Source organism: Battus philenor, unplaced genomic scaffold (genome assembly GCF_028537555.1).
Source record: "Battus philenor isolate CCGP_79_NKW_IND1 unplaced genomic scaffold, ilBatPhil1.0.hap1 SCAF_16, whole genome shotgun sequence".
Lineage (NCBI taxonomy): Eukaryota > Metazoa > Arthropoda > Insecta > Lepidoptera > Papilionidae > Battus > Battus philenor.
The window spans coordinates 7,089,202-7,113,959 of NW_027181678.1; the positions used below are offsets into that span (position 1 = coordinate 7,089,202).

Genomic DNA, 24,758 nt, shown 5'->3' on the forward strand with positions numbered 1-24,758 from the left:
GCGTTTAAAGATAAAATGATCGTTTTCACTGTTATAAATGGATTAAAGTCATACTTACAGCTAATCTGCTATTCCAGGCCCATATAATTCACCTTCCTTTTCCTCAAAAAGGTCTTGTTAAGCTGAAGAAGCTTTTCTTCGAGATGATCGACCCTCTTTTGAAGAAGCCCGTTGGCGATGATCTTGCTAGATCCATTAGTCCGCAAAAAAGATTGATCCCATTTAATTCGACGCCCAAAAGACGCATCACAGCAACAAGACGTCTATTTATTTCAATGCATTATCGATCATTGGTCCAGAATTAATGTACGAATTACCACATTCACAAATGACAGCTATTTTAAACCCCAGGCCTCTTGGACTTGCTTGATTAAAAGTAATTTCCTTGTGACAAGTTTTGCACATCACTAAATTGCTGATTGCACTAAAAACTGAGACAAACTGTAGAATACAATATCCATGGGATGGGTCAATCACAATATTCTCATCATTATTATGCAATCGTTTCTCTGCGGACGTACTTGTGAGTTCCCTTTTGATTTTTTACTTTTATTGTTTACTCATTTTAATTTAATAAAATGCGCTTACGAACTACTCGATACAACGGTCAGAATAAAACTAAATGTATCTGGCTCCGAAAATACGTGACGTGGCAGTAAACGAAAAATATACAGAAATAATTATATTTAAATATTTCTGTATATTTGGAGGTTGACGGAATCCTATTTGCAAAGGTTGGAAAAAACGGTAGACTCCGAACAATAGCTCAGGAATGTCCCGTAGCCAATGCAACTACCTAACTGCCGAGCGGCTACTCTTTTAAACGGCTGTAACTCAAAAACTATTTAAGATATCGATTCAAAATTTTAGTATGTTATTTTTAAAGGTATAACCTATCGAAATATGAAATATAAAAAAAATTGATTTTTTGAAAATTTCACACTAGGTGTGCCCCTTAAGTCAAAAGTAAGTCACACAAATCTGTGAATGCTTCTGATATAAAATTTGTTTTATGCAAGAGAACAAGTGTTACTTTATATGCAAATAACATTTAAGGCATAGCAGTAGGCAAGGACTTAGGCCATATTTTGGAACAACATGCTAGTTTATTACTTAAGAAAAAAATCAATAAAACAAATAATATTTTTAACTTATTTGATAGTTATAGTATGTTATTAATGATTATAATAATTTTATTAATAAAAAGTATGTAATATGTGATACTGTCTTTAGTCAATCAATGTCTATCTAATTTTATTGCAGGAGTTTTTAAGATATGTGCCAATGATTCAAACATTGTTGTAAGTTTAAATTTAAAAAATCAGTGTATTATCTAAGTGTAGGTGACGAATTTCAATTACTTTAATGAACTATTTTTTTGGTGTTTTCTAATGATACAAAAATATACTAAATAGTTACTATATATGGAAATTTTTTTTTTTTTATTCTCCCTTTTTACAAATTCTGTTAAAGCGGACTTAATGCCTTTAAGCATTTTCTACCAGTCAATGTAAACTACCTAGGCCGCGGACCTCTTGTGTCCGCGGACTCAATTCCGATGGCTATATGGCTATATTCTAATGTTAATGTGTGCTGTTAGCCGTTTTGGCTTTTACAGCTTCAACTCAATTCCGATAAAGCTGCACAAAGATTAAATCGGCTAGCAGCACAACTTCAAACACCTTAAAACTAAACTACTACTTTAGAAAGTTACTTTACGTTTAGTCTTATATTTAAACATAAGTAATAACTCTGTTTTTTATATAATTAATTAATATTTTCACCCATAACTAACTTCTTAGCTTTTATTATTTCCTTGCAAGAAGTCAGATGAACATTTAGTCGAAAAAAAAATGCAACATAATTAAATATACCAAACTTACTCAAATATATTCGGTAATATGGTCTATGCCCTGTGTAATAAAATTGTTGTTTTTAATGCCTAGTAGATATATAATCTATCGATAATTACTGTCAAGATGTTTTTGACATTACATAAAAACAAATTGATTCAGTTTATTGATGTAGTTTACGGGTTCTGTTTAAAACAATTTTAGTTATTTAAAAAAAATGTCAACTAGACAGAAAAATATTTTTACGCGGAGTAAACCTCTTATAAATATTTACAGTGGTCTAGACCATGAAGGAAAAAAAGTAAGTTAGCTTGTATTGTGTACCTTCTTTTTTTCTTAATAAAGCCAGTTTTCACTTCTTAATTTTAGGTAGAAGTACGTGAAGATGCGGAACAAGTAGTAAAGTGGCATGAAATATGTGACTCGCTGGTTGCTGCTGGATACTATCGCGCGCAGCTACAGGGTCTCTCTGCGTTTGATAAAATTGTGGGAGGTCTCTCCTGGTGCATTGAACTATGTGACATAGATGTAGATATAAGCCTTCTGTTTGAAGAGAATTTAACTATTGGTAAAAAGATGTAAGAAAATTATTACTATCTTAGAATTACAAGAATAAAGTTTTGTTTTTAGTAGTTTTTATAAGTATTGTAAAATAATCCTATTAATAAATTATTAAAAATTACAGTGCATTAACTGAGAAAATTGTAAAGATTTTGCCAACTATGAAATGCCCTTTTACAATAGAACCTCACCAAATACAAGGTTTAGATTTTATAAATATTTATCCACTAATTCAATGGCTGATTAAATATTCGAGTGAATATCGGGAAGTCAAAGAAGATGAATTAAGAAGGTTTGCAGTCATGCAATATGACAAAGACAGCATATTTGAATCTGACAGAGCCTGCTTTATAGAAAAGGAAAGATTTTTAAGAAATATTTCTTTAATACAGGTAAATATTTTGTATTACATTTGTAGATAATTTACATCGGCGTAGTGGTAGTTATTGATATTCAAAGTGAGAAAGTATAGAAAGTTTTTAATGTTGTCAATTATTGGTTAAATAAGTTTTACCATCTGTGACATGTGTACATGAAGTCATGGATTTAATATTTATGTGAAACATTTTTTAATATTATATATATTATACTATATATATATATATTATACCCTTAAGTAATTTTTTATCTTTAATTAATTATACATATTTCCAGAATTTGTACCAGCCTTGTAGAGTTAGGAAAAGGAAAGGGGCCTTTCCCACTAATAAATTGGAACAGGTTAATGCTGTACTTTCTGAATATGACCAGCGCATGTTGTTGCATGTCACCAATAGCCACACTGAATCAGAGAGAGATGAAGAACTTGATTTCTTAGTAGGTATAAATTATTATTTTGTAGGGTTTTTCTCATCATAGAATGTATGGTATACACTCTAATATAAATTTATGTAAGTAATTATTAACAAAATATAACTTTGATGGAAAAAAGTTTTTTGCTGTAAAACAGGTGATTACACCTCCATCAAACTCACTATGAAGTTTTTCTAACTTTTATTATTTCTTACAGTATGAATATGAGAAATCTTTAGCAGACCCTTCAGAAGTTACCACTGAGGTTTGTATATTTTATTAAAGGATCTTTTTACTTTAGTATCCTCATTTAATTTATAAAAGAGATATATTTTCAGACTGACATACAAAAGAACTTTCAAGAAAATAGCAATGAAATGGCAGATTCCAAAGTGCATTATGTAATTCTACATTCCGAACTTACTGGAGACATTCCAAAAGAGCTTGAAGAAAATGAAAAAATTAAATATTCTGAAGATATTGTTAGATTGACTGAAAGTATAGAATCAATAGGGAGAGATGTAGAAATAGTCAAGAAAATTCATGAAGAGAGAATTAATGATGCCAAAAAACAATATGAAGAAACTATAACAAAGTTGAAAAAAATTAATCAAAAGTTAATGAATACAGAAAATTACAGGTGCATTTTAAAAATTGTTGCTCTATTATATGTCATATGTAGAAAGTTTTGTGTAATTTATACTTATTATTTTTTAATTTATCTTTAGTGACAAAAAAGTTAAAGAATTTTATGCATCATTAAAGGATGTTGCCAAGGAAAAAGCTGAATTGTTAAAAATAATAAAACATAGAGAAATGGAACACCAAAAATTAGTGGATGAATTAAGGTATAGTTGGCCATCAGTGAATATTTTTTTATTTATGCTTAATTATAATATGAATACAAAAATATTTCAGAAAGTTAAAAGACCCAGACACGGAATTTGAAGAAAAGTCTTTAACTGAAGCTGAACTGAAAGAATTTCAAGAGAGGGAAACAAAGTTGAAGTCGTTTATTACAAGTACAAGACTTGAACTTGGGAAATTGAATAGACAAATATTGAGATATTCTGTTGCTATTGATGAAATTCCTGGGACTGCAGAATTGTTGCAGTATGAAAAAAGATTTGTGGAACTTTATAATCAAGGTAACACCCTTTTTTGCATTTGGTCATTATATCAAAAGGTGTGATATATGTGTGGTCAGTTATAGTTTGGCAATGGCAAAAAAAGTTGAATAATAATTTTATTGAAAATGCTTATGTAAGTTATAGGTTACATTATATTTGTTGTATTAATTTCAGTGACACTAAATCATTATTTGTAAAATATGGTCTAAATGTCTCTTTTTGTAGACCAAAGGTGCATGGTGTGGATCTATTTAGCCTATAGGGTGATTAACACTAGAAATTTTTTAAAACATAGATTAACACCTATTTGTTTGTTGCAGTTGCTTCCAAACACAAAGAAACAAAACAATATTTTATTTTTTACAATACTCTAATTGAAGTTAAACTTTACACATCCAAAGAATTGAGCTTACTCAATTCTATACTAGACAATTATGAAGAGTAAGTTTTAATTTACTGGATATCATTGATTTATTAAAAGGCTTTCACATTTCAAATGTGTTTTTACGTTTTTAACAGGGCGATGTCATCAGTAAGAAAACGAGAAGAGTTTATGACCCAGTTTCAGTCCATTGTAGATTGGGTTAATCAAACTGTAAAAAAAGTAGAGGAAAAGTTTAATCACGAAAAGGAACGCAAATTTGTTTTACATACAGAATTTACTCGGCTTATTGAAATACAAAGACAATATGCAGCTGCATTAAAAAAGTTGGCTGCGGAAAGACAAAAAATTAATCAGGAGATTTTGAAGTGAATTTAATTTCGTATTTTATTACTGTAACTACTGGGCTAGTTAGCGGTACTATCTGTATCAATGGTAACAAGCGCAAATGGGCCATCGCGTTGGATTTTTTTTTCAAAATCCTGCATTACACCTGTATCACTTCTCATGGGGTGAATGCCTTGCTCATCTTGAGTATATGGTTTATATAAATGTATTACTTATTTTTGCCAGTACATAGATAGGCAAAGTACTGCTACATTTGATAGAGTATTTCCAAGCTGTGGATTTTATACGAACTTTATCATAAAGGTGATGTCCACTTTATATTCCCCAAATCTAAAATGGTAAGTCTACCTCGAAATACAATATTAAAAGTTTGTTCTCAATATTTTAATTTTTTATTACTTACACAAATTGATGTCAAGGAAGTGAAGCATAGGGAAGTTTGTATAACAGCAGTATATTTAAATAAAAAAAAACAACTATGCACTAGTTTAGAGTTCAGCAACTGCTTGGGCCAGATTAGTTCCTTCATGGGCATTATTGAATCGGAATGCTAAATGCAATGCGCATTTCGGGGACAGTTTTAGTCGAGATCATTTTGGGGGCCTTAGAGCTTAGTTACTTCATGGAAGGCCGCCTCAGAGATGTTTCAGTTTGATTCCCCTGAATCCAGTGAAATGATATAGGAAGTGGCCCTCGCACAAGGTTTATTGCAAAAGAGCGTTAGGCACAACACCGCCAGTAACAATCCTCTAAAAGTGTACTTATTTAAAAAGCCAATACTCATAAGATAACCTTCGGTAGAGAAGTTCATAAAATAAATAGGTATTTTATCGGAATGCATATATTGTATAAATTGTGAGTTTTTACATCTTAAATTTTATAGTAACAATTTTAATTGAGATTTGTGAATATGTTTGATGAGTAAGATTTAAATTAAATTTGTAAATTATTTTATGCAGCTAGTTGTATTCAAATTTTAATATATAAAAAATATAGAACTGTATCAATTATTATTAGCGTTCTTTGAAATCGCTCTGTTTTAATAGCAACACAATGCAAAATACATAACCAGTTTACTAATTCACATTTACATTTCATATTCATTTTATACAAAAATAAAAAAGTTAAATACTCTTTCGAAATATATGATAATTTTTTTTTACTTAGTTTTACCAATAATTTGAATAAAAACCATACACGTGTTATTAAGACTTATTAATAAATTCTTTTATAATATTTTAGACACTTTAATTTGCCCTCTGAGTGCCTTGTTTTAAGACTGCGCGTATAGAATACAAAAGTATAATAAAATATGTCACACATGCAGTATAACCAAAAAAGTAAAATAATTAAAACATGGGCTAATTATCGCTTATAGACGAAATTAAAGATTTAAAGTCCAGTCACCCGGTCAATACAAAGGCTAGATATTTATCTTAAAACATCATCATATATTATTTTGAAAAAAAAAAACTAAAGAATTTAATTTAAAATAGACATTATACTTATCGATATAAGGAAACAGTAATGCAATTTTAAAAGTTTTTTGTAATCTATTAAATGTATCCCAGTTCTGCAGTGCGGCAGTTGGTATCTAGAAATTTTCTAGGCTATATTTGCAGCAATACACATAAATATTGCTTTATTTCACAAATCGTTTTAGAGATCTTTAGTGATTCTACATTACCATGTTTAATTTATTACGACTTTTTTATTCATTAATGCTTATGCAGCTAAAACCGAATAGTATAAATGATATATTTTATCACATAAGATAATTTTGATAAAAGTCAGTTTATTGCGGTAGTGGTCAGGGAGCCACTATTGCAACGTTTTTGTCGATCACATAAAGGTGCATGATTATAATGACGTACCGGCGAAATTAATCTGCTAATGAAATGTACTATCTCTGCGGGTAGCGTACAGATATACAGTTTTTTTTTTATAGTATACAAATAAAACGATACAAAAATTATATTTTCATAAGGCATACTTTTATTAAAATCGTCTCGTTAACATTAATAGGTGTAATAGGTAACAGTTGCCATAAAGTAAATTGAGATTATATGGGCTATTTAAATAACCCATACAGTATGAGTGGACAACGTTATAGCGTTACTACACTACTATGAGCGTGCCCTTTGCTGTGACTGTGCGATGTGCTGTGACTGTGCGATGCGCTGTGACTGTGCGTCGTGCCATGAGTGTGTCCGTGGCCGTGAGAATTCGTACTCGACTTTTTATACATAGTGAAAGAAATTAATTCGCGGTTTGCATTGGTCATGGCCATTGCGTGTGATACGACGTCATAGCCAAAAAGTCCGTGGAGCCGATTGACTACCATCAGAGTTAGACCTTTTTGGGTGATCCGTACTGTTCTCTCTAATTCAGACGGCGTTGCTATTGCCATACCAAAAGACGAGTTTAGCTCCTGAAAAGTAAAAACAAATATTATTCTTAAAATGCCTTTCTAAATCAACCTTTATGCTGCTACAAAAATTATATAAGGATTTAAATTAAAAATCCCATAGATTAGTCATTGGATGTGTGCATGTTTTTTTATAAATATTTCAGGTCATTCTTGATGTTAATTTTCTGTATAATACTTTTTAATCACTATAAAGTATAAATTTAAAAATATATTCTTAAGTACTTTTCAATATATATACTATTACTAAAGTAAACTATATTTTCACAAAACCAATCTTAATAACAAAATTCTAAACTACCGGAACAAGTCATTGGTTTAATGATACGTCATTACACCTATTTGTGATTAGGTTTGTTTTGACAACATTTTATATATTTATATGTATATAAAATTTTGCGTCTAGCAACTTCTTTTTCATTTAAAATACATAATCCTTATAAGTTTTCTATATTCAAAATATGATTAGTTTAAATACATTTCTGCAAAGTACAAAGTATCGACTTATTAAAATACACAACGCACTTGCAATTAAAATTTTACTTTTATATATAACAAACTTGTTCTGTTAGATTGTTTCCAAGAATACATCAATATAAATAAACAAGAAATTTCTGGTTTTGGTAATAAACAAAGACATGTTTACCCTCACTAGTGTAGCACGTTCTTCTCTTTTTAATCCATACACTGTTGCACCTTCGTCCTTGGAGAGATGTGGTGCACTGAGGCTGCCCATTACCATTATATAAGGCATTATTTTAATGTTTGTTTATCCTCAAGTTAACACCGGCAAAATTGTTGACAATACAATCATCTATGAATGACAAATCTCATTTTACAATGCTCGGTTTATTTCAAAGTGAGGAAATATAAGCGAGCACGCGGCCAAGACCGCTACAGGTTGTGCACTCGTATGTGAGTGAACTTTGCCAGGTAAGCAGCCGGCCGAGCGTGCGGTGTTCACAATAGCGTTGTGTACACGTGCAGCGTACAGGTAATGTGTGTGTGGTTGTGCATGACGTCACGTCGTTCCTCGGTTGGCCTTCACGGATATTGGACAGCTTGCGTTCGGGTCATTTTAATCTATCAAGCCGTTGTTGTCTTGTCTGTTTAAAATTATGCATCTGATGACTGTTCATGTAATAAGTAACATAAATTTCTAAAATAAATTAATTTTGTATTAACTTACTCACCTAATGAATAATATAATGTTTAAAACATTAAGTTTTTTTTTTAAATTGTTTAAATTCTGAAAAATTATGTATAGTGTAATTACTTAGGTGACGTGTCTTAAATTATTTTTACAATTATTGCCATCTACTCGATGTAAATATAACTTGCGTATTTATCTATTTTATTTATTCACTAACATTACCTTATGCAGTTGAGTGCCTCAACAGCTTGGTAATTGCAATTGGCAAAGTGAACGCTTTGCAAAAACAAACATCATTACCGAATCCTACGCTCCCGGCGAGTTTAATCAAATGTCTGGTATCATAATAAATATTTGCTGTTAATTATTTGTTTTAAATAAACTTTTCTTGTGTATGTCATGTTTCTTTGATATATTAGAAAATCAACATAGAGGGCTTTAATTAAATTTTGAAGTCTGTTAAATGTACATAACGTTTACAGAATTTTCAAAAAAAATCGTGATTTTGCAATATGATAGAATTTGTTTTTACCTCTTTTCACAATAATGAGGAAACTAATATCGTATTAATTTTTTTTTATAATATAGTTAAGAGAAATTTGTTAATATTTATTGCAATTAACATGACGGGTAATATTGCATCTATGATTGCGAATAATGGTTATGAGTTGTATAAAAATCTGTACCGAACTAAAGGTGAATATCTATGTAATAGCGCAAAAATACGAATACATTCAATATTCCGCACAGTTATAAAGGAAAACTTAGCGAAAATCGTAATATTAAACGGAACTACTTATAATATTAATAATTTTTACATCAACATCAAACCAAATTTGTATAGTACCTGCTTAGTTATGGCGACATAATACTACTCCAGAATTGTCGGCAATGCCTTTGATAATAAAGTTGTGGGCAGTTAAGGCGTTCCGCTGATATCGTCATGATCTTTTTTCTCTCTCTAGAGTCGCATAATGACACTGTCAGCGGATATAAAAGAATTATACTTATAACGAAAACTCCACGTGTACCAGAAATCTCTGAAAAACGTAGTATTTGTAGAACTTTGATTAGCGACAGTTATAAACCGTGACGTATACGGTACGGGCCCCGTACTACGGGAGCCGAGCCCGATTGACAAGCGGGTGAATGCAGTGTGACTTCCTCACCGCAAAAGTATTAGAGAAACCGTTATTTGAAGATCTGTTGGGCTTACAATAGTAGGTATTTGCTTTTTGGTAACTTATGTAAACTTTTGGAATTCTAACTTTCTCCTACAAAATGTTTAATTTCATTAATTTTCTCACTGCTGGGACCTAAACCTTTTCAGAAAATGGGTACGAACCAGGCGATATGGGCAAAAAACCGACTGATGTAAAATAAAAAATTTTTGGTTCCCAGGCATCCCAGACCCTCAGGAGTTATCCTTCTCCGTTTGTAAGCGGCGGTGAAAATATATGACTCATACAATGTTGCATACATAGCATGGTTGCCGAAAATAAATTAGCGATTTAAATCTTATTGAAAAGTAATGTACGAGTTTTAAAATATGCAGTGCTATTATTTACGAAAACTGATATATCACACCAGTTTTCATAAATAACAGCAAAACAAAAGAAATAAAAAGCATTAAAAGCTTGTTTATTTATAGTGATGCGTTACATATATATATAGAAAATAAATTAAAGTAGTATAAAAAGATTAGAGCATATCAACACTTTCGATAACAATAATTTAAAAAAATGGAGTTGTCTGACAGTTTTGTCATTATTGAAAAATTTTGAAATTTACAAGGAAAGCGCTAAGTCAATAAGCGAGCTGCTATAATTTCAATAGTATGAGTTCGAACAGCTCGAAGAATATTCAACTAGGTAGGATTTTGAAAACTTTTACTAATTAGTTGTTAATTCTTTGAGACTGTCTCATTTTATTACGTGTTTAGCGAAGTATCTTAGGCCGATGGCGTTAGGAATGCAATGATTTATGAGTGAAATTAGCTAATTCTAAAGTATGTATCCAACTAATCGCTGTGTGATTGGCTTTCTATAATTAGAAAGTACTAGTACTAACTAAATGGTAGCCATTTAGTTGGTTACGAGGCTTTGCAAAGCCGTTGGACAATGGATGGCATTTTTAACGCGAACAAACTATAAAGAACTTACTGGCGTATCAAATAAACACAACGCGTTTCAGCAAACGAAGTTAAACGCAAGTTTGTGTATTCATATCTCGGGAAAAGTATAATTTACTGCTAAGAAAACCTGTGCGTCTATTTAGTTTTTGAAGTATAAAGACGATAACAAAATGAATTCTAAAACTAAATGATATATTTTTTTTTCTTTTTATAACAAAATAAATAATTGTTTTATATGGTTTCATATATATATTTTGTGGAAAACTTAAGGCAGTCTCGACACAGGCTTTTTGTTTATTGCATATTATGAAAAAAGTCAAAGGGTTTCAAAGTAAAAAAAATCATATTTTTAGTGTTCGACACATATCAAAAAGCTCGACTGGCCTTTGCCCAGTCAATAGCTGATTTGGCGACGAGATCCACAAATGTAAAATGTTTAGACAGCGCAGGAGCACTCGGTAAGAACTTATATGTAAACAATGTTTTCACTCAAATTTCTTAAAGGGTCTATCACATACTTAATGCCTACATTGGTACAGATAACTTATCAGAAAATACGTAATAAATTCCCTACTACTTAAGAAAGTTGCTAGTGAAAAGAAAATTATATTTATCTTCGTAAAGGCTTAAGTTTCGATATAAAAAGAATTTTGGGTATTTTTTTTCTTTTTATCAAATGCACACTGGATTGGTCTCTTTTGCAGGGCTGATATCCAGTACTTCTAGTACGCAACTGCAACGATATTTTCGGCTGAAAATGCTAGTTTCAGTTCATAAATATAACAATATTATATTTAGGTGGGAGCTCTAGTAAATAAATTTATAAGAACAATTTTAAGTTTAACGATGAACGGTGTAAAACCTAATGCCGCTTACACTTGGTGTATGCGGCATTACATTTTAAAGACCTGGTAACTTGCCATGTCACAGGCATTAGATAAAAGCCCTGCTTGCCTTGTTATGTTAAATAAAACTGCATCATTACTATTTCTTTTGTAGAAAATCATTGTTTTTGCTAAAACATTTACATGAATAGATAAGGTATCGATAACTTGGCCTGCAAATATTCTACGTAAATTATACATTAATTATCTAAATAGGTTTTTTCATATTTCTTTATAAATTACTTTACTATGTAACTGTAATATATATACACATATAATATTTATAGCTTCTGCTTGCATAATCCAGAGGTTTAAAATTGTTATAAAGAATATTACTTCTTCCTACCGAGGACAATATGTAAAACTTACCATATTATTTACTTTTAGTTTTTTTGTATTAGAAATGTATACTTCCAAGAACTAAATCTATTGATTTATTCTTGATGCTTTATAGTTAAATTATATGCACAGTTTGACTTATTAACTGATAAAATTGAAAAAAATAATCAAATAATCAATAATAAAAATAATCGATTGTGTTCAAAAAATTGAAACGAGAAGGATTGATATTTTTCTGCAGATTTATAAAAATTTTATTGTTTAAACATTAACTACTAAGGAAATTAACGCCCTCTATAAACGTTGGTTTACGTTTTTGGATACAATATTTTTTATTCGTCTAAAGTGGCAGTGAAACAGGTACATCGCTTGTGCAACTGTCTTTGGGGTCAAAATGTGCTCGAGTGGTGACTGCGAGCCGGTATGAATGCCGATGAACTAGTTACGGCGCAGGAAGTCGTTAGATGCGGGCAGCGCAAAGACCGGACATCGCGGGAAGCTCAGGGCCCTAGCCCAGCAGTCAGCGTTTATCGGTTGATATGGCGATGATGATGATTAATTTGAAAATAGAAGGAAGAAATTAATCTTATTTTGTAAATTAGGAAAGACTTAATTTTATTTACAAAAACCTGTCCTGTATAATACATATCTCAATTAGATCAAGGAGCATCTTTGTCCCCCACAAATGACTTGTAATCGGCGTTTATCGGCATAAAACTATAATAAAACCATCTGAAATAAATCGGGGTTTCGCAGAATTGCTCCGTCCGTTGGTATCGGACGCATGTGCCACAGTTCGGCAGTGTGCTGTCGTTGCAGCTGCGAGGTTGGGCGAACACGACGAGGGAGTGGCTAGGCAATTACTCAATGGGGGCATGGTCACTACCACGTTAGAGAACCTTCACAAATTTAATGTGAGTTTTTCCAGTTAATAATAAATAATAAAGCTATTATACTATCTAGCTATCTATCAATATGATACGTAACTAATATATATTTACATAACTAATAGATGTTACTTAGAAAATAGTAGTTTTTTTACATTTTTTTTGGTACCACTAGCACTTTCAAACATGCATTATCACTAAGCGCAAAGCAAAGTTTAAAAATCTTTCCAAAAATCCGATGTACTTTCCACGTTTTTTGAGATCATATTAAAAAAAATATTTTTTATTGATTGATCGGTTTTTTTTACATAATTTTCAGGTGTATTACAAAAGATCTACTTTATATTTACTGAGGGCCATCGCAAAGTGAGTATACGTTTAGCTTTTCACTTGTGATTTACATTTAATGACTGTTTTAAATACAGCTACTGATCATTCTAAAATAACTAACGTCTGGATTTTAACAATCTCCATTGTCTGACTGTATAGTGCATTTGCGTTAAGACTGCAGCTTACCATCATTGTTTCCTGACCATAAGCCCGTGGTGAAAAAATCAATTTTACAGTGTAGGTATATGAATACACCAGTAGAAGTCATATTTTTAAACGCAACTGCTAATTCCTAATGATCGAATTTCAAACAGTTGTTTAATTTTTTTAAATTTACACATAATAATCATTATTGCTCCCTTTTTCTTCGGCACATATCACTTGCTAAAATTTAAAGATTGATATAATCATGTATCAATTGAAATTTAGTTTTTTAGGTTACAATGTCGGTGTTTATTTAAAATTGCTGTAATGGTGTAGAAATATTTTTCTAGACATAACGATGAGCTCGCCTCCATGATTGTTCGCCTCGGAGCATTGGAACACATAGTTACATGTCTCGAAGACTTCGATACCCAGGTAACTATAGATGTAAGGCCGGTTTAAAACGAATTAAACCAATCGGTTTAAAACGAAAAAAACCGTTTAAAACCTAAAAAACCCATTTTTTTCGATTTTAAACGTTTAGTGTTGACGACTATGTTTTTCTTAACCTGAGGTAACTTTAGTAAAGGAATATTACATACATTGAGAATTAAATATTTAAACTCATACGTATGTAACAACATTTTTCAATAAATATTAATGGCAGATAAATCAACAAGGGTGAAAATGGTACGTTTTATTAAGTACAAACTAATTGATCTAACAGTTTCATTGATAGCTTCTAATATATTTAAAAAAATTGAAAACCACGTAATAGTAAAAGATACATTTTTGTAATTTAATCAATAGAGTTTTAAAGGAATTGGTAAGTCTAATTCAATTTTTAGGTAAAAGAGAATGCAGCATGGGCTTTAGGTTACATTGGGAAACACAATGAACAGTTAGCTGGACAAGTCGTGGACGCAGGCGCTCTTCCGTTGCTGGTGTTGGCTTTTCAAGAACCTGAAATAAGTCTTAAACAGGTACGAATGGTGCAGTCCTCGTTCAGATAAATCATAAGTTTTAATGAGAGAGCAATGGAGGGTTCTTCAATGTTCAGAACATCGCTGCGAAATGGAACCAAAAATGAGGAGAATCGTAAAAGAGCTAACAAAGCCGACGAAGAAAAAAATCGCTCGTCTGAAGTAACAGTGGACGGGGCACGGCTTTCGCGCTACCGACGACAGTTGGCCGAAAGGTATATGAATAGTGATCACGAACAGTAGACGCGCCGTGGGTAAGCCCTAGGTGGACCGTCGATGAAATTAATGTTGCGGAAAGTTGCTAGAAACAAGCAGCGCAAAGACAAGTCATCGTGGCGAGCTGTGGCAGAGGTCAATACATTGCAATGGGCGTTTATCAGTTGATATTGTGATGATGATAATGAATTTTAAAACTTAATTAAGAAATGAATCTTACCTAGACGCGAACATAGGTTATTATTTTGATGTTGATTTTCCAAAAAATAATTATGTTTTTTTTCAGTTTTAAAACTTTTTAACAAATGAGGAAAAACTTAGTACAATTTTAATCACGGAAGCCTCACCTAAATAATATTTATCTTTATTAGATAACCGCAAGTGCACTAGTGGATCTAGCGCAACACAAGCCTGAAGCTGTGGTCGATGCAGGCGCAATATGTCATCTAGTACGAGGCCTTGATAATCAAGACCCCAAGTTAAAGGTAGATATTTATAGAATATTTTTATTGCATCATGTTTCAAATACTTGTTTAGTGGTAATATTCTACTTAAATTTAACAATGCATAAGGGCGGTGCTATGCTTTAGTAAATATAAAAAAGTTTATACATTGTTCATTAATTTGTATTTTTGTTTACACACACGTGTTATAAAATTCGTAGTCTCGAAGATCATATGTCATGAACATATGCTTCCCCGTTGGCATCACAACTTTAACGAGTTTGAGGTGAGAAAGTGAGCACAGCGTAAAGACCCTTTGACATCAACGTCTTCCGCTGACCATAACAAGATCTATCCACCTTGTGGATGCATGGTTCTACATTGCGCTTGTTGTTGATTCCACTCCATTCCAACCGAAATCTGTTTTACGTGCTTTGTGGTTTGCTCAGTGGCACTTCAATTGGTCTCTTCGCTGGGCTACGTCAGTTACTTTCAAATGCTCCTTCATATTAATTATTTCAATAGATTAGAACACCGTCAAGGTCTAATGTCGTTTAGGCGGGCCCTCCATATTGTAGCCCGGTAAGAATGACCCCAAGAGAGCACCTGGAGTTGGGTTGTCACTCAAATCGCGTTTTACGTTTGTAGCGCAGTACGCTGTGTGCTCTGAGCGCGGTGGCAAGCGCCCGGCCGGAGTTGGCGGAGGCTGTGGTGGCGGGCGGCGCGCTGCCACCGGCCCTCCTGCACGTCGCACACCACGCCGCGCCCGTGCGACGCGCCGCCGCTTGCCTGCTCAGGGACATTGTCAAGCACTCCATTGATGTTACTATGACGTTATTTAACCACATAACACATTTTTTTGGTACTTTTCAGTAAGCCGGGTGCAGAAAAATGCAAAAGCGTCTTTATTTTTTTGGGTTAGGGTGTAGTCGTTCTATGTGGGATTCCTGTCGATTAAAACCTCGTTTGTTGTCGCTCTCTGAGGCGTCAGTGAGGAATCCGGTATTTCCTAAGTTAAGGATCATCCGCTGTCCCTTTCGCTATGCTTTTCTGGTATGCGTTGTTAACGCTACCCTAGAAACCCTTGTGGTGCTATCTAAATAGTCCAAAACCGTGTCGATCCATAGTCTGCTTAAGAGACCCTAAAGCTAGTGGAAGTTTAAGCCCCTATCTTAAACACTTGCAACTGCGAAGGTCCCGTTTATGGTAGGGAGACATTGCCTATTTTGCCCATTTCGCGCTGATGGTGTCTCCGAGCGAGATCTGTCCGATGCCGATCCCGATCAGGTGCATCCCCGACATTTTTTTGTTATTTTACTGCACAAATATCAAAACAATATTCGCTTTTTATTTATGCATATTGTGAACGTTTATGTGTTTGCGCCCGGCTAACGGGTAAATACCCGTAACCAAATTACTCATTAACACTTAGTTTACTTATATTGTTTTTGGTTTCAAAAATTTACCTTTGATTGTATGTGTGTTGCATCAGTGACTTCGCCTTTTTTGCATAAGTGTTACAAATACCTAACAGTCATGATATCGTGAATCACAGAATTACGCTAATAAAGAAAACGTCATAACTTTCAGGTTTTTACGATTCATAAAAACATATATAACCATCATTTGATTCATTGCTTATATTTTAACATATTATTGTTTTTTCCTATAGTTTCAAACAAGTTGCAGTGTCCATTGTTACGAGCAGGTGTTTAATTAAAATTGTTTAGGTTTATGTGGAAACGTTTTGATCAAGTCTATTTATAGATTTGACTTAGTATCAATTCCATTCATTGATCTGCTAAAAACGCAATGGGCACGAAATTGAAAATAGTTGTAAATAAAGTAACACCGGGTGGATCAATCACTAAAACGTGGTAAGCCAGGAAAACTGACCAATAAAAAAAATGGGATTATATTTAAGTGCTCATTGCTAAAATTTCCTAACATCCATCATTGTAAAATGACTTCAATTTCTCTATAGAATTATTATACATCGGCGTCAAATAAATAAAAAGATAGCTTTGAAACTATTCTTCTTCTTTTCAACTGTTAAACGACCACCGCGAGTCGTAGATCTATCATCCGACGACTTCTTGTAACTTTTTTAACAATTAAGGCTATTACTTAAAATATTTTCGTAATTTTTTGGGGAATAACCTGGTAATGTTCTTCATTGTTCATCAGTCTTCATTTAGAAATATAAAATAATTAAACCGTAATTTAGTATTATTTGTCATCATTATACCTAATTTTAACATCAGTTAGCGCAACTGGTGGTGAACACGGGTGGATGCGGTCCGCTAGTAGAGTTGTTAGCGGAGAGCTCCGGCGGAGCTCGCGTGCCTGCTTGTATGGCGCTCGGTTTCATCGCTGGCCAGTCAGACCAGCTCGCCATGGCCGTAATTGAGGCTAAGGTTCGATTTATTAATCAATAACTTTATCACCATTGTGTCAGCCGATTGACGGCTACTAAATTAGGATATTATACAGGATACGCTTATGTAATCACAATTTTCTTGAGTTTACCCTAAATTATAACCAAGAAGTAAGTATATAATATTTATTATTTGAGAAGATAAATAAAGACGACATATGTTCCAGAATAAGTAAGATTCATTTCACAATTAATTTTTGGAACTAATTATAATTATCATCGTAACAGCTATTAGACGAGAATGGTATGGCCTCCCCCAAAGTTCACCACAAAGTCCGGTCTTACGTTGCCCGCATCCAACGACTTCCTCTGACCTTAATTATGTCGTCGGTCTACTGACTGCATCGTGGTCGTGGTTTGAGAACCTTTCGGCTCCAACATTTTCTATAGATTACAAATAGGATCGAATGTAGTCTGCATACAATATTTTTCATAGATGTTCACAAATTATTTTTTTGAAATGAATTTTTAAATACCTCTAGGGTCCCCTATCTTAATTTATGACAGAGACTTGGCTTATGAAATATTTTATCCGGTATTTTAATAAATTATATTAGTAATATAATAAATTAAAAATATCAGCAATGTGAATTTCTTTTATAATGGTAATTAATGAAAGCCTGTTATAAGCTGGAACATACAAACATTGGAAACAGATTGATATTTATCATGAATTTTTTAATGAATAATCCATTATTATTCAGGCCATTCCAGCTTTGGTAGAAATTATTCAGAATAATGCAGCAGAGGAAGCTGAAATTTGTGCATCTGCTTGGACTTTGGGTCACATTGCTAAGCATTCTCCCCAACATAGTTTAGCAGTGGCTGTTGCTAATGCATTCCCAAGATTGTTGCAGGTAATTTTGATAATCAAAATTATATTTTGTTTGTATTCTTATACTCAAGATGTAAATATTCCACTCGATGGTTTAGTGGATAGAGATATTATATAACTGAAGGTTTCCAAGGGAGCAGAAGCTGGCTCTAAGGCAATTGAAATGTTATGGCATAGCTATATTTTCCTGAAAAAGCAATCTGTTTATCTTTCGAAAAATTTCTAAAAAAAACGTGGTTATCACAAAATGTATTTTGTTCATAACTGTTGATCTCATTCAATCTATAATTATAATCTTGATTGATTCGAACCAAAATCAATGAAAAATTTTCTCTATGCAACCTGCATAGAAACAGTCATCTACAAGATATTATATGTGTTAATAAATGTTTCATATAAATCAAGATCCAAAACCAGATACATGTTGGCGAGAATATGTTTGGTGCTCCAAATGACATATTTTTACAGAATGTATTTTTCCGCTTTAATGAACAGTATAACCTTGAAAGTTAAGCCACATTAATCCAAGTGCATAAATCTGTTCTTAGCCTGACATTTTGCTATAATAATTATTGATAAAACCCTTTGCATTTAAGAACAATTAAAAGTTTACTTGAGCTTCTAGTGCTCTTTTACACACATATAAATCTAACAGATTGATAATAGTAAAATACAAAATTATAAGTATTAACAACAATCTTTTCATACATTTTACATCATGTTTATCTCATTCTACCATCCTATTTCCCACCATTTTAACTCAATATTTAGAAGTTAATTATTTTATGTTAGATTTCATGATTTAGCACACAAATGTAAATGTACTAAATAAAAACCAACTAAAGCAACCATTTTTTTGTCTACTTTTAGCTGTATACAAATCCAAAATCATCAGGAGAAGTCCGAGCTCGTACATTGTGTTGTTTAAAGCAAGCACTGCAATGCTGCCTTCACAGACCAGCTCTAGAACCACTCCTCCATGCGGCTCCTGCTTGTGTTTTAAAATATGTACTTGCTCAATATGCCAAGGTACGTGTCTATTTAAAAAAAATTAAAGTTCAATCATTTAATAACTTTTAAAACACTTTTGAGTTTGATAAAACTAGATTTGTTGAATTTTTAAAGACAATGTCAACAAGAAAAATAAGTTTATTAAAAAACTCTTCATGAACTTTTAACATAACTTTAGGAGAAATATGGCATGTTTTGATACTTTAAAGAATAACATTCCTTTTTTCAATACTTGATAAGGATTCCCTGCAATACCTTTAATTGCTCTTTTAATTACACAATATTGTAATGTAACTTATAATAATAAATTAAAAAAGTAATTAGGATTATTAGTCTATGTGTCATTAGTTGTCTTTAATCCTAATAATTTATAGACTAATAAACAGGCCCGTCATCAAGATTGTCGTCTTCATCATCATAGTCCTCGCCATTATCAAAATAGTTATTGGCGTAGTCAGTGCCTTCATCAATTTCATACTCTTGTTCTTCCTCATCTTCTAACTCTTCTTCGTCTTCATTATCATTTTCTTTTTTCACAGTTTCGTCATCCTTATTTTCAGTCGTGTCATCATTTTCATCTAATGTTTCCTTTTTTTCAAGAGTTTGGAGCTTTTTAGTTAATAAATTGGCATCGTCTAATTTTCGCTTCCGCGTTGTCATTCGTATTCGGTTTGCTTGTGGCCGTAACTCAGCTGGCATGTTCACCCAAACACAATCTAATACTTTACCTTGTTTTGCGTCTAAAGCTAATTGTTTGTATTTATCTGAGTAACGTTCTATGCCGTCTGTTCGCGTGTTCTGTTTAACATATGCAGGCGTTTCGTGTAAATACTCTATAAATTGATCTTTGACAATGAGCATGTAATCCGTCGCGGCGTCACAGTTAAGTGGTAATGGTTTCACTTCAAGCTTTGGAAAAAGCGGTGGAGGAACAAGAATTGGCCCAGTATTGTCGCCGCGTGCAATCCCAAGAGCTTGGAGTTGGTCATGAGTAAAAGATAATCCACCACCTCGACCTCTGCCGGACATTCTTAAGCTTTAATAGTAATTAAGGAAAGTATATCGCATTCTAATAATTGCAAATTCACTACTTCAAAATACTGTTTTGGTGTGATTTTAAAATTAGGTGAGCTGTCACTGTGACATGAAATAAGTTTTGACAAGATGATATTGTGTTCATGTAATACACTTTCTGTTTAAATCATAACGTAAAGGTTTTGCATCGTAGTATACGCACACCTCATCTTAAAACCCTAATGTGCATTCTTGTTACTTGTGTTGTAAATCATTGTTTTTTTTTAGGAAATATTGTTATTACGCTTGACTCTTAACCATTATTCGTGTTTACATGATATTTAAAACAACGTTTCGGTTCAACACTAAGTTACACATTAAAAATATTACAAAGACAGAAAGAGTGAGATAGATATTCGGTATAGTAATAGTTATTATATTTTCCTTTTAGATATTACCAAATGATGCTAGAGCGCGAAGGTTATTTGTTTCAACGGGCGCATTAAAAAGGGTACAGGAGATCGACACAGTTCCAGGCACTTCCCTTAAAGAATATATCAATATTATTAACAGTTGTTTCCCCGAAGAAATAGTAAGGTATGTTTTTGTAATTGTTATAATTTTATTTGACCCATATTTTGTACACAACTTTGCTAGTAGTAATAAACTAAAAAATATTTTTAGCAAACTGCATAAACAATTATTTCTTACGATTTACTACAAGGTTTATCGTTTGTGTAGGTATTATTCGCCTGGGTATTCAGAAACATTGCTTGATAGAGTGGAGGCATATGCACCACAGGTATGTTCATTACAATAATAAAAATTTTATTTTTTTTTTAAGTTTCGTTAGTAATTAAAAATATAGTAAAGCACCTATCATTGAATTGTTACTACATTACTAGGCTAATAATTTTTCTTTAAATTTCTTTGTATAATATATTAGCTTAAACTTTTACTGCATTGCTTATATTGTGAACAGCAATTTCTTTGATTGAACCAAATGCTAAATCAATCGGATGAATGTTTATTTATATATCACATCAGACGACTACAGCGTTCAGATGATAAGTTATTTTTGCACGACTTGCAACGATATGATTTTACCTCAAGCTTTTATTCCTATATTAGTACAGTTTAACATCAACATACAAGTATAAAATTAAAGTCAATTGAACAGAAACGTCGGCTATAATTTACGACATGAGTTAATAAATAAAATTATTAATAGTTATATAAATTAATCTGTTATCTTTCAGATTCCAGAGTTGTTTACTGACCGGGTACCCAGTGATTGTCAGAGCGAATTGACATTAGAAAATTAAAAAAAAATCAAGAGGGAAATTTATATATTTTTTATTTGTATTGTATTACATGCATTACAACTTAACTATTATTTCCCCATGGTCCAAATAGTTTTTTGAATTTTTACTGTTCTACCTCCTATCGCCGTTTCTTCTATGGCCATGGACTGACTTATTACTCTGTAACTAAAATATAAAATTCACAAAATAACAGTATTTATTATTCAGAAATAAGTACAATTAATTACTATTACCGATTTAGATAAACAATTTCTAAATGTTGGGAGAGAACACAGAATATTTCGAAATAACTATTTAGACCCAAGAATGGATAATTTCGTGAAATTTGTAATATGATTTTGGTTTAAGTTTTATCATAGAAAAACGTGCTAGAAGAAGCTAATTACTTCATACATCGCTGTGAGACTACATCTAAAAAGCCGTTTAGTTTGGTGTAAATAGAATCAAATTGATATTAGGTTATTTTCAAAGGGGTTGTGCAAGTGGTAATACCATCGCAAACTTCAATTTTAAATATTTATTATTAGTGGATAGCATCATTTTTCCGGTTTGAATGACGCTGTCTATAGAAATTACTGAGAGAAAACTGGTGAACATAATGTTAAAATTCGTTAAATATATTACATTAAACAAAAATTATACTGCAGATGGCGGTAACACTTAAATTCTTACCTGAACTTAGAGTTCCCCAGAATGGATAGCAATTTCACCCCTTCTACATCTACTTCGAATACTTCATCTTGTATTCTTTTGCACAGAATATTCAAGTTGTTAAAGTATGATTCAAGGTGAATCATGTAGATAATGGGCAGATTCTGTAAAGAGAACTTGAACTGTACCTTTCCTACTATTTTAATTAAATTTACATGACTACAGAGAAATTAATCAGGTACACAGTGTTAATTTAGCATGTTTTGGATACTATGTATCTGGGACGTAATTTACAATGCAAATAGGATATTGGTCAAAACATTTTTGACTAATATTCGAAAAAGATCTTTACAGTCAGAAAAATAGTCGTTGAACAAATCCTAAAGTGTGATGATATTCTAAACAAACAATGGTTATGCGGGTAATACCGATTACTCAAAATTTTACTGTCATACAAGCAATAAATATTTAAATTACCTTAATTTTACACGTTGTTTCGCCCGGAGATTCCATTTCTATAACAAGAATGTATTCCATGTTTTTATTACGTATTTAACGATTCATTAGAAACTGGCAGAAAAATGAACTAGTCAGGTACCTACTATGCTAGTTCACTCATAACTCAATGGATGTGGTTAATGATAAATTGTGTAAAAATAGATTGTATAATATTTTCCCACTAACAGTCCAGTTGGTAGGTTCTTATCAAAGCAATAATGATGTTTTTATACCAATATAACGTATGTAATATATATACGTTACTTAAGTTTGAATAATTTATAATCGTATTTACCTGAAGGCAGACAAACTTATGTTACACAGTGTAAATTCAAAAACGGTTTTGCGACTAGGAAAGTACTTTTTTGTATCCCTGTATTTATCCTGCTTTATTAAAAGACGTTGCATAGTATATTAATCTTGTGGTGCCTCTCTCGGCCACTTAACATTCAAAGTTTACCAACGCGAAACTAAATGTCTTAGATATCATTTTTTTACTCGAACTACTTGTAGGCTAACGACACGACTTGCATTGTAAACACTGAGCTGTTCAAATTCATTGCGGTTTTATGTAACATTACACAATTCAAAATTTATTATTCTGGTTTCATCGTACCAAAGCAGAAGACGATATCTTAGTCTATTAGCAAAAAAAGAACAAGACCTAGCTTAAGAAATACACATTATGTGAGAAGTAATATTTAAGAATAATTATTTGTAGTCAGTTATGAAGATATTATAAATCTAATAAGGCAGGGTAAAACTCATCAGTATAAAATGTCTTAAATATTAATTTCGACAGGCCAAAATAAAGGCTGTCGGAAAAATGCAAATATCAGATGTCGATAATCATCAAACTTGTAAACAAAAATGACTCCCTTTAAGTACGCAGGCTGTGTTATCCAGAGAGTATACCATAATTAACATTCCTATAAGTGCAAATTCTCCTTCGTAATAGGATTTCAAAAATGTCTGCTAAAGTGAGATTAGCACGATGCTCGTGTTTTTAACCCAGTATATGGTGTTGCGTATAAAAGGGGGTTTTGGAAATTGGGGACGTAGAAATGTCTAACTCAAACTAGAATTCGTTAAAAGGTTTAAAATAAAATTAAAAAAATTATTGAAGTAAAGTAAGCAGAGACTCGAATCAAGCCACTGCTTTTGAAGTTAATATATTTTAGTTATAAAATTGTTTTCTTTGAGTTCTTAACAGAAATGTAGAAGTAACATAAAATAAAGCGAATAAGGTCAGTTAACTGAAATATAAAACACTCGTGTGCAAGTGACCAAAGACTATAAAATGTACAGAGTATATTTTTTCTGAATTGACCCAGACTATGTACATTAAAAACGTCACATTTTAGGAAAGCCTAATTTTTAACCATCAAAATGGTCTTTTTATTTTTAAAGTCCATTCAGGAGATGTGAAATATTGTATGATCATAAAAAATTGCAACTAAAGGTAAGTATAGTTATGCAAAGAGAAAGTTAAACAGAAACAAAAAGTTAGATTATATACTATTCAAAACAAAATAGGGCCCACCATCATTTTGCCCCTTAATTTATGTGCATACATAATTATTAAATTTTTACAATTAGTCGATGTTGAATTAGGGTTTTACACATTAAGTAAACACAAAATAACGTTTGAATTGTTTAATTTTATCGCAATACACTCAAATACACATTTTTAGAGAAAATGAGCACTAAGTAGACTGTCAATAAAAACTTTTATAGTCACTGTTTGTTTTTAATAAACTTGCCGGGAGCTTTTCTTTAGTATCGAGTAGGACCTCCTTTGCTCCGTATGCACTCTCTGAGCCTATCTGGAACACTCTCAATCAGATGAGTGATGTTTTGGTCGGGTATTCGTTCTCAACAGTTTCAACGCGTTTATGAGGTCCTGTTGGCTGTTAACGTGGCTATGGTGGTGAGATCGGGACTCATTGCTGGCCAAGGTAAAACCGAGATATTGGCTCC

The 24,758-nt window shown here is 32.3% G+C and overlaps 3 protein-coding genes and 1 long non-coding RNA gene across 5 annotated transcripts; 2 read left to right on the plus strand and 2 right to left on the minus strand.

Annotated features, from left to right (window-relative positions):
• Positions 1 to 2,027: 2,027 nt before the first annotated feature.
• fidipidine (coiled-coil domain-containing protein 93) lies at positions 2,028 to 6,132 on the plus strand. Its single transcript, XM_068762284.1, has 10 exons — positions 2,028 to 2,154; positions 2,223 to 2,431; positions 2,539 to 2,806; positions 3,069 to 3,230; positions 3,424 to 3,471; positions 3,545 to 3,846; positions 3,935 to 4,054; positions 4,125 to 4,354; positions 4,657 to 4,777; positions 4,856 to 6,132. The coding sequence occupies exons 1-10, from the start codon at positions 2,071 to 2,073 to the stop codon at positions 5,088 to 5,090; spliced, it is 1,779 nt and encodes a 592-aa protein (XP_068618385.1). The 5' UTR covers positions 2,028 to 2,070; the 3' UTR covers positions 5,091 to 6,132.
• A 4,314-nt stretch (positions 6,133 to 10,446) lies between these two features.
• Positions 10,447 to 21,785, plus strand: LOC137919173 (sperm-associated antigen 6-like). Its single transcript, XM_068762162.1, has 14 exons — positions 10,447 to 10,518; positions 11,135 to 11,239; positions 12,761 to 12,918; positions 13,211 to 13,257; positions 13,716 to 13,800; positions 14,214 to 14,348; positions 14,936 to 15,049; positions 15,656 to 15,829; positions 17,272 to 17,424; positions 18,149 to 18,301; positions 19,150 to 19,308; positions 20,756 to 20,901; positions 21,046 to 21,106; positions 21,564 to 21,785. The coding sequence occupies exons 1-14, from the start codon at positions 10,485 to 10,487 to the stop codon at positions 21,627 to 21,629; spliced, it is 1,590 nt and encodes a 529-aa protein (XP_068618263.1). The 5' UTR covers positions 10,447 to 10,484; the 3' UTR covers positions 21,630 to 21,785.
• On the minus strand, positions 18,769 to 20,450 carry Polr3G (RNA polymerase III subunit G). The gene has a single exon (XM_068762163.1). It carries the CDS (start codon positions 20,317 to 20,319, stop codon positions 19,666 to 19,668), a length of 654 nt encoding a protein of 217 aa, XP_068618264.1. The 5' UTR covers positions 20,320 to 20,450; the 3' UTR covers positions 18,769 to 19,665.
• Positions 21,686 to 23,291, minus strand: LOC137919175 (uncharacterized). 2 transcript variants are annotated; one of them, XR_011106721.1, is made up of 4 exons: positions 23,074 to 23,291; positions 22,758 to 22,795; positions 22,302 to 22,444; positions 21,686 to 21,794 (listed from the first exon to the last, which is right to left on the minus strand). It is a non-coding gene; the product is annotated as an uncharacterized lncRNA (long non-coding RNA). The 2 variants fall into 2 exon arrangements; XR_011106720.1 differs by lacking the exon at positions 23,074 to 23,291 and having other exon boundaries at positions 22,758 to 22,892.
• Positions 23,292 to 24,758: the final 1,467 nt, after the last annotated feature.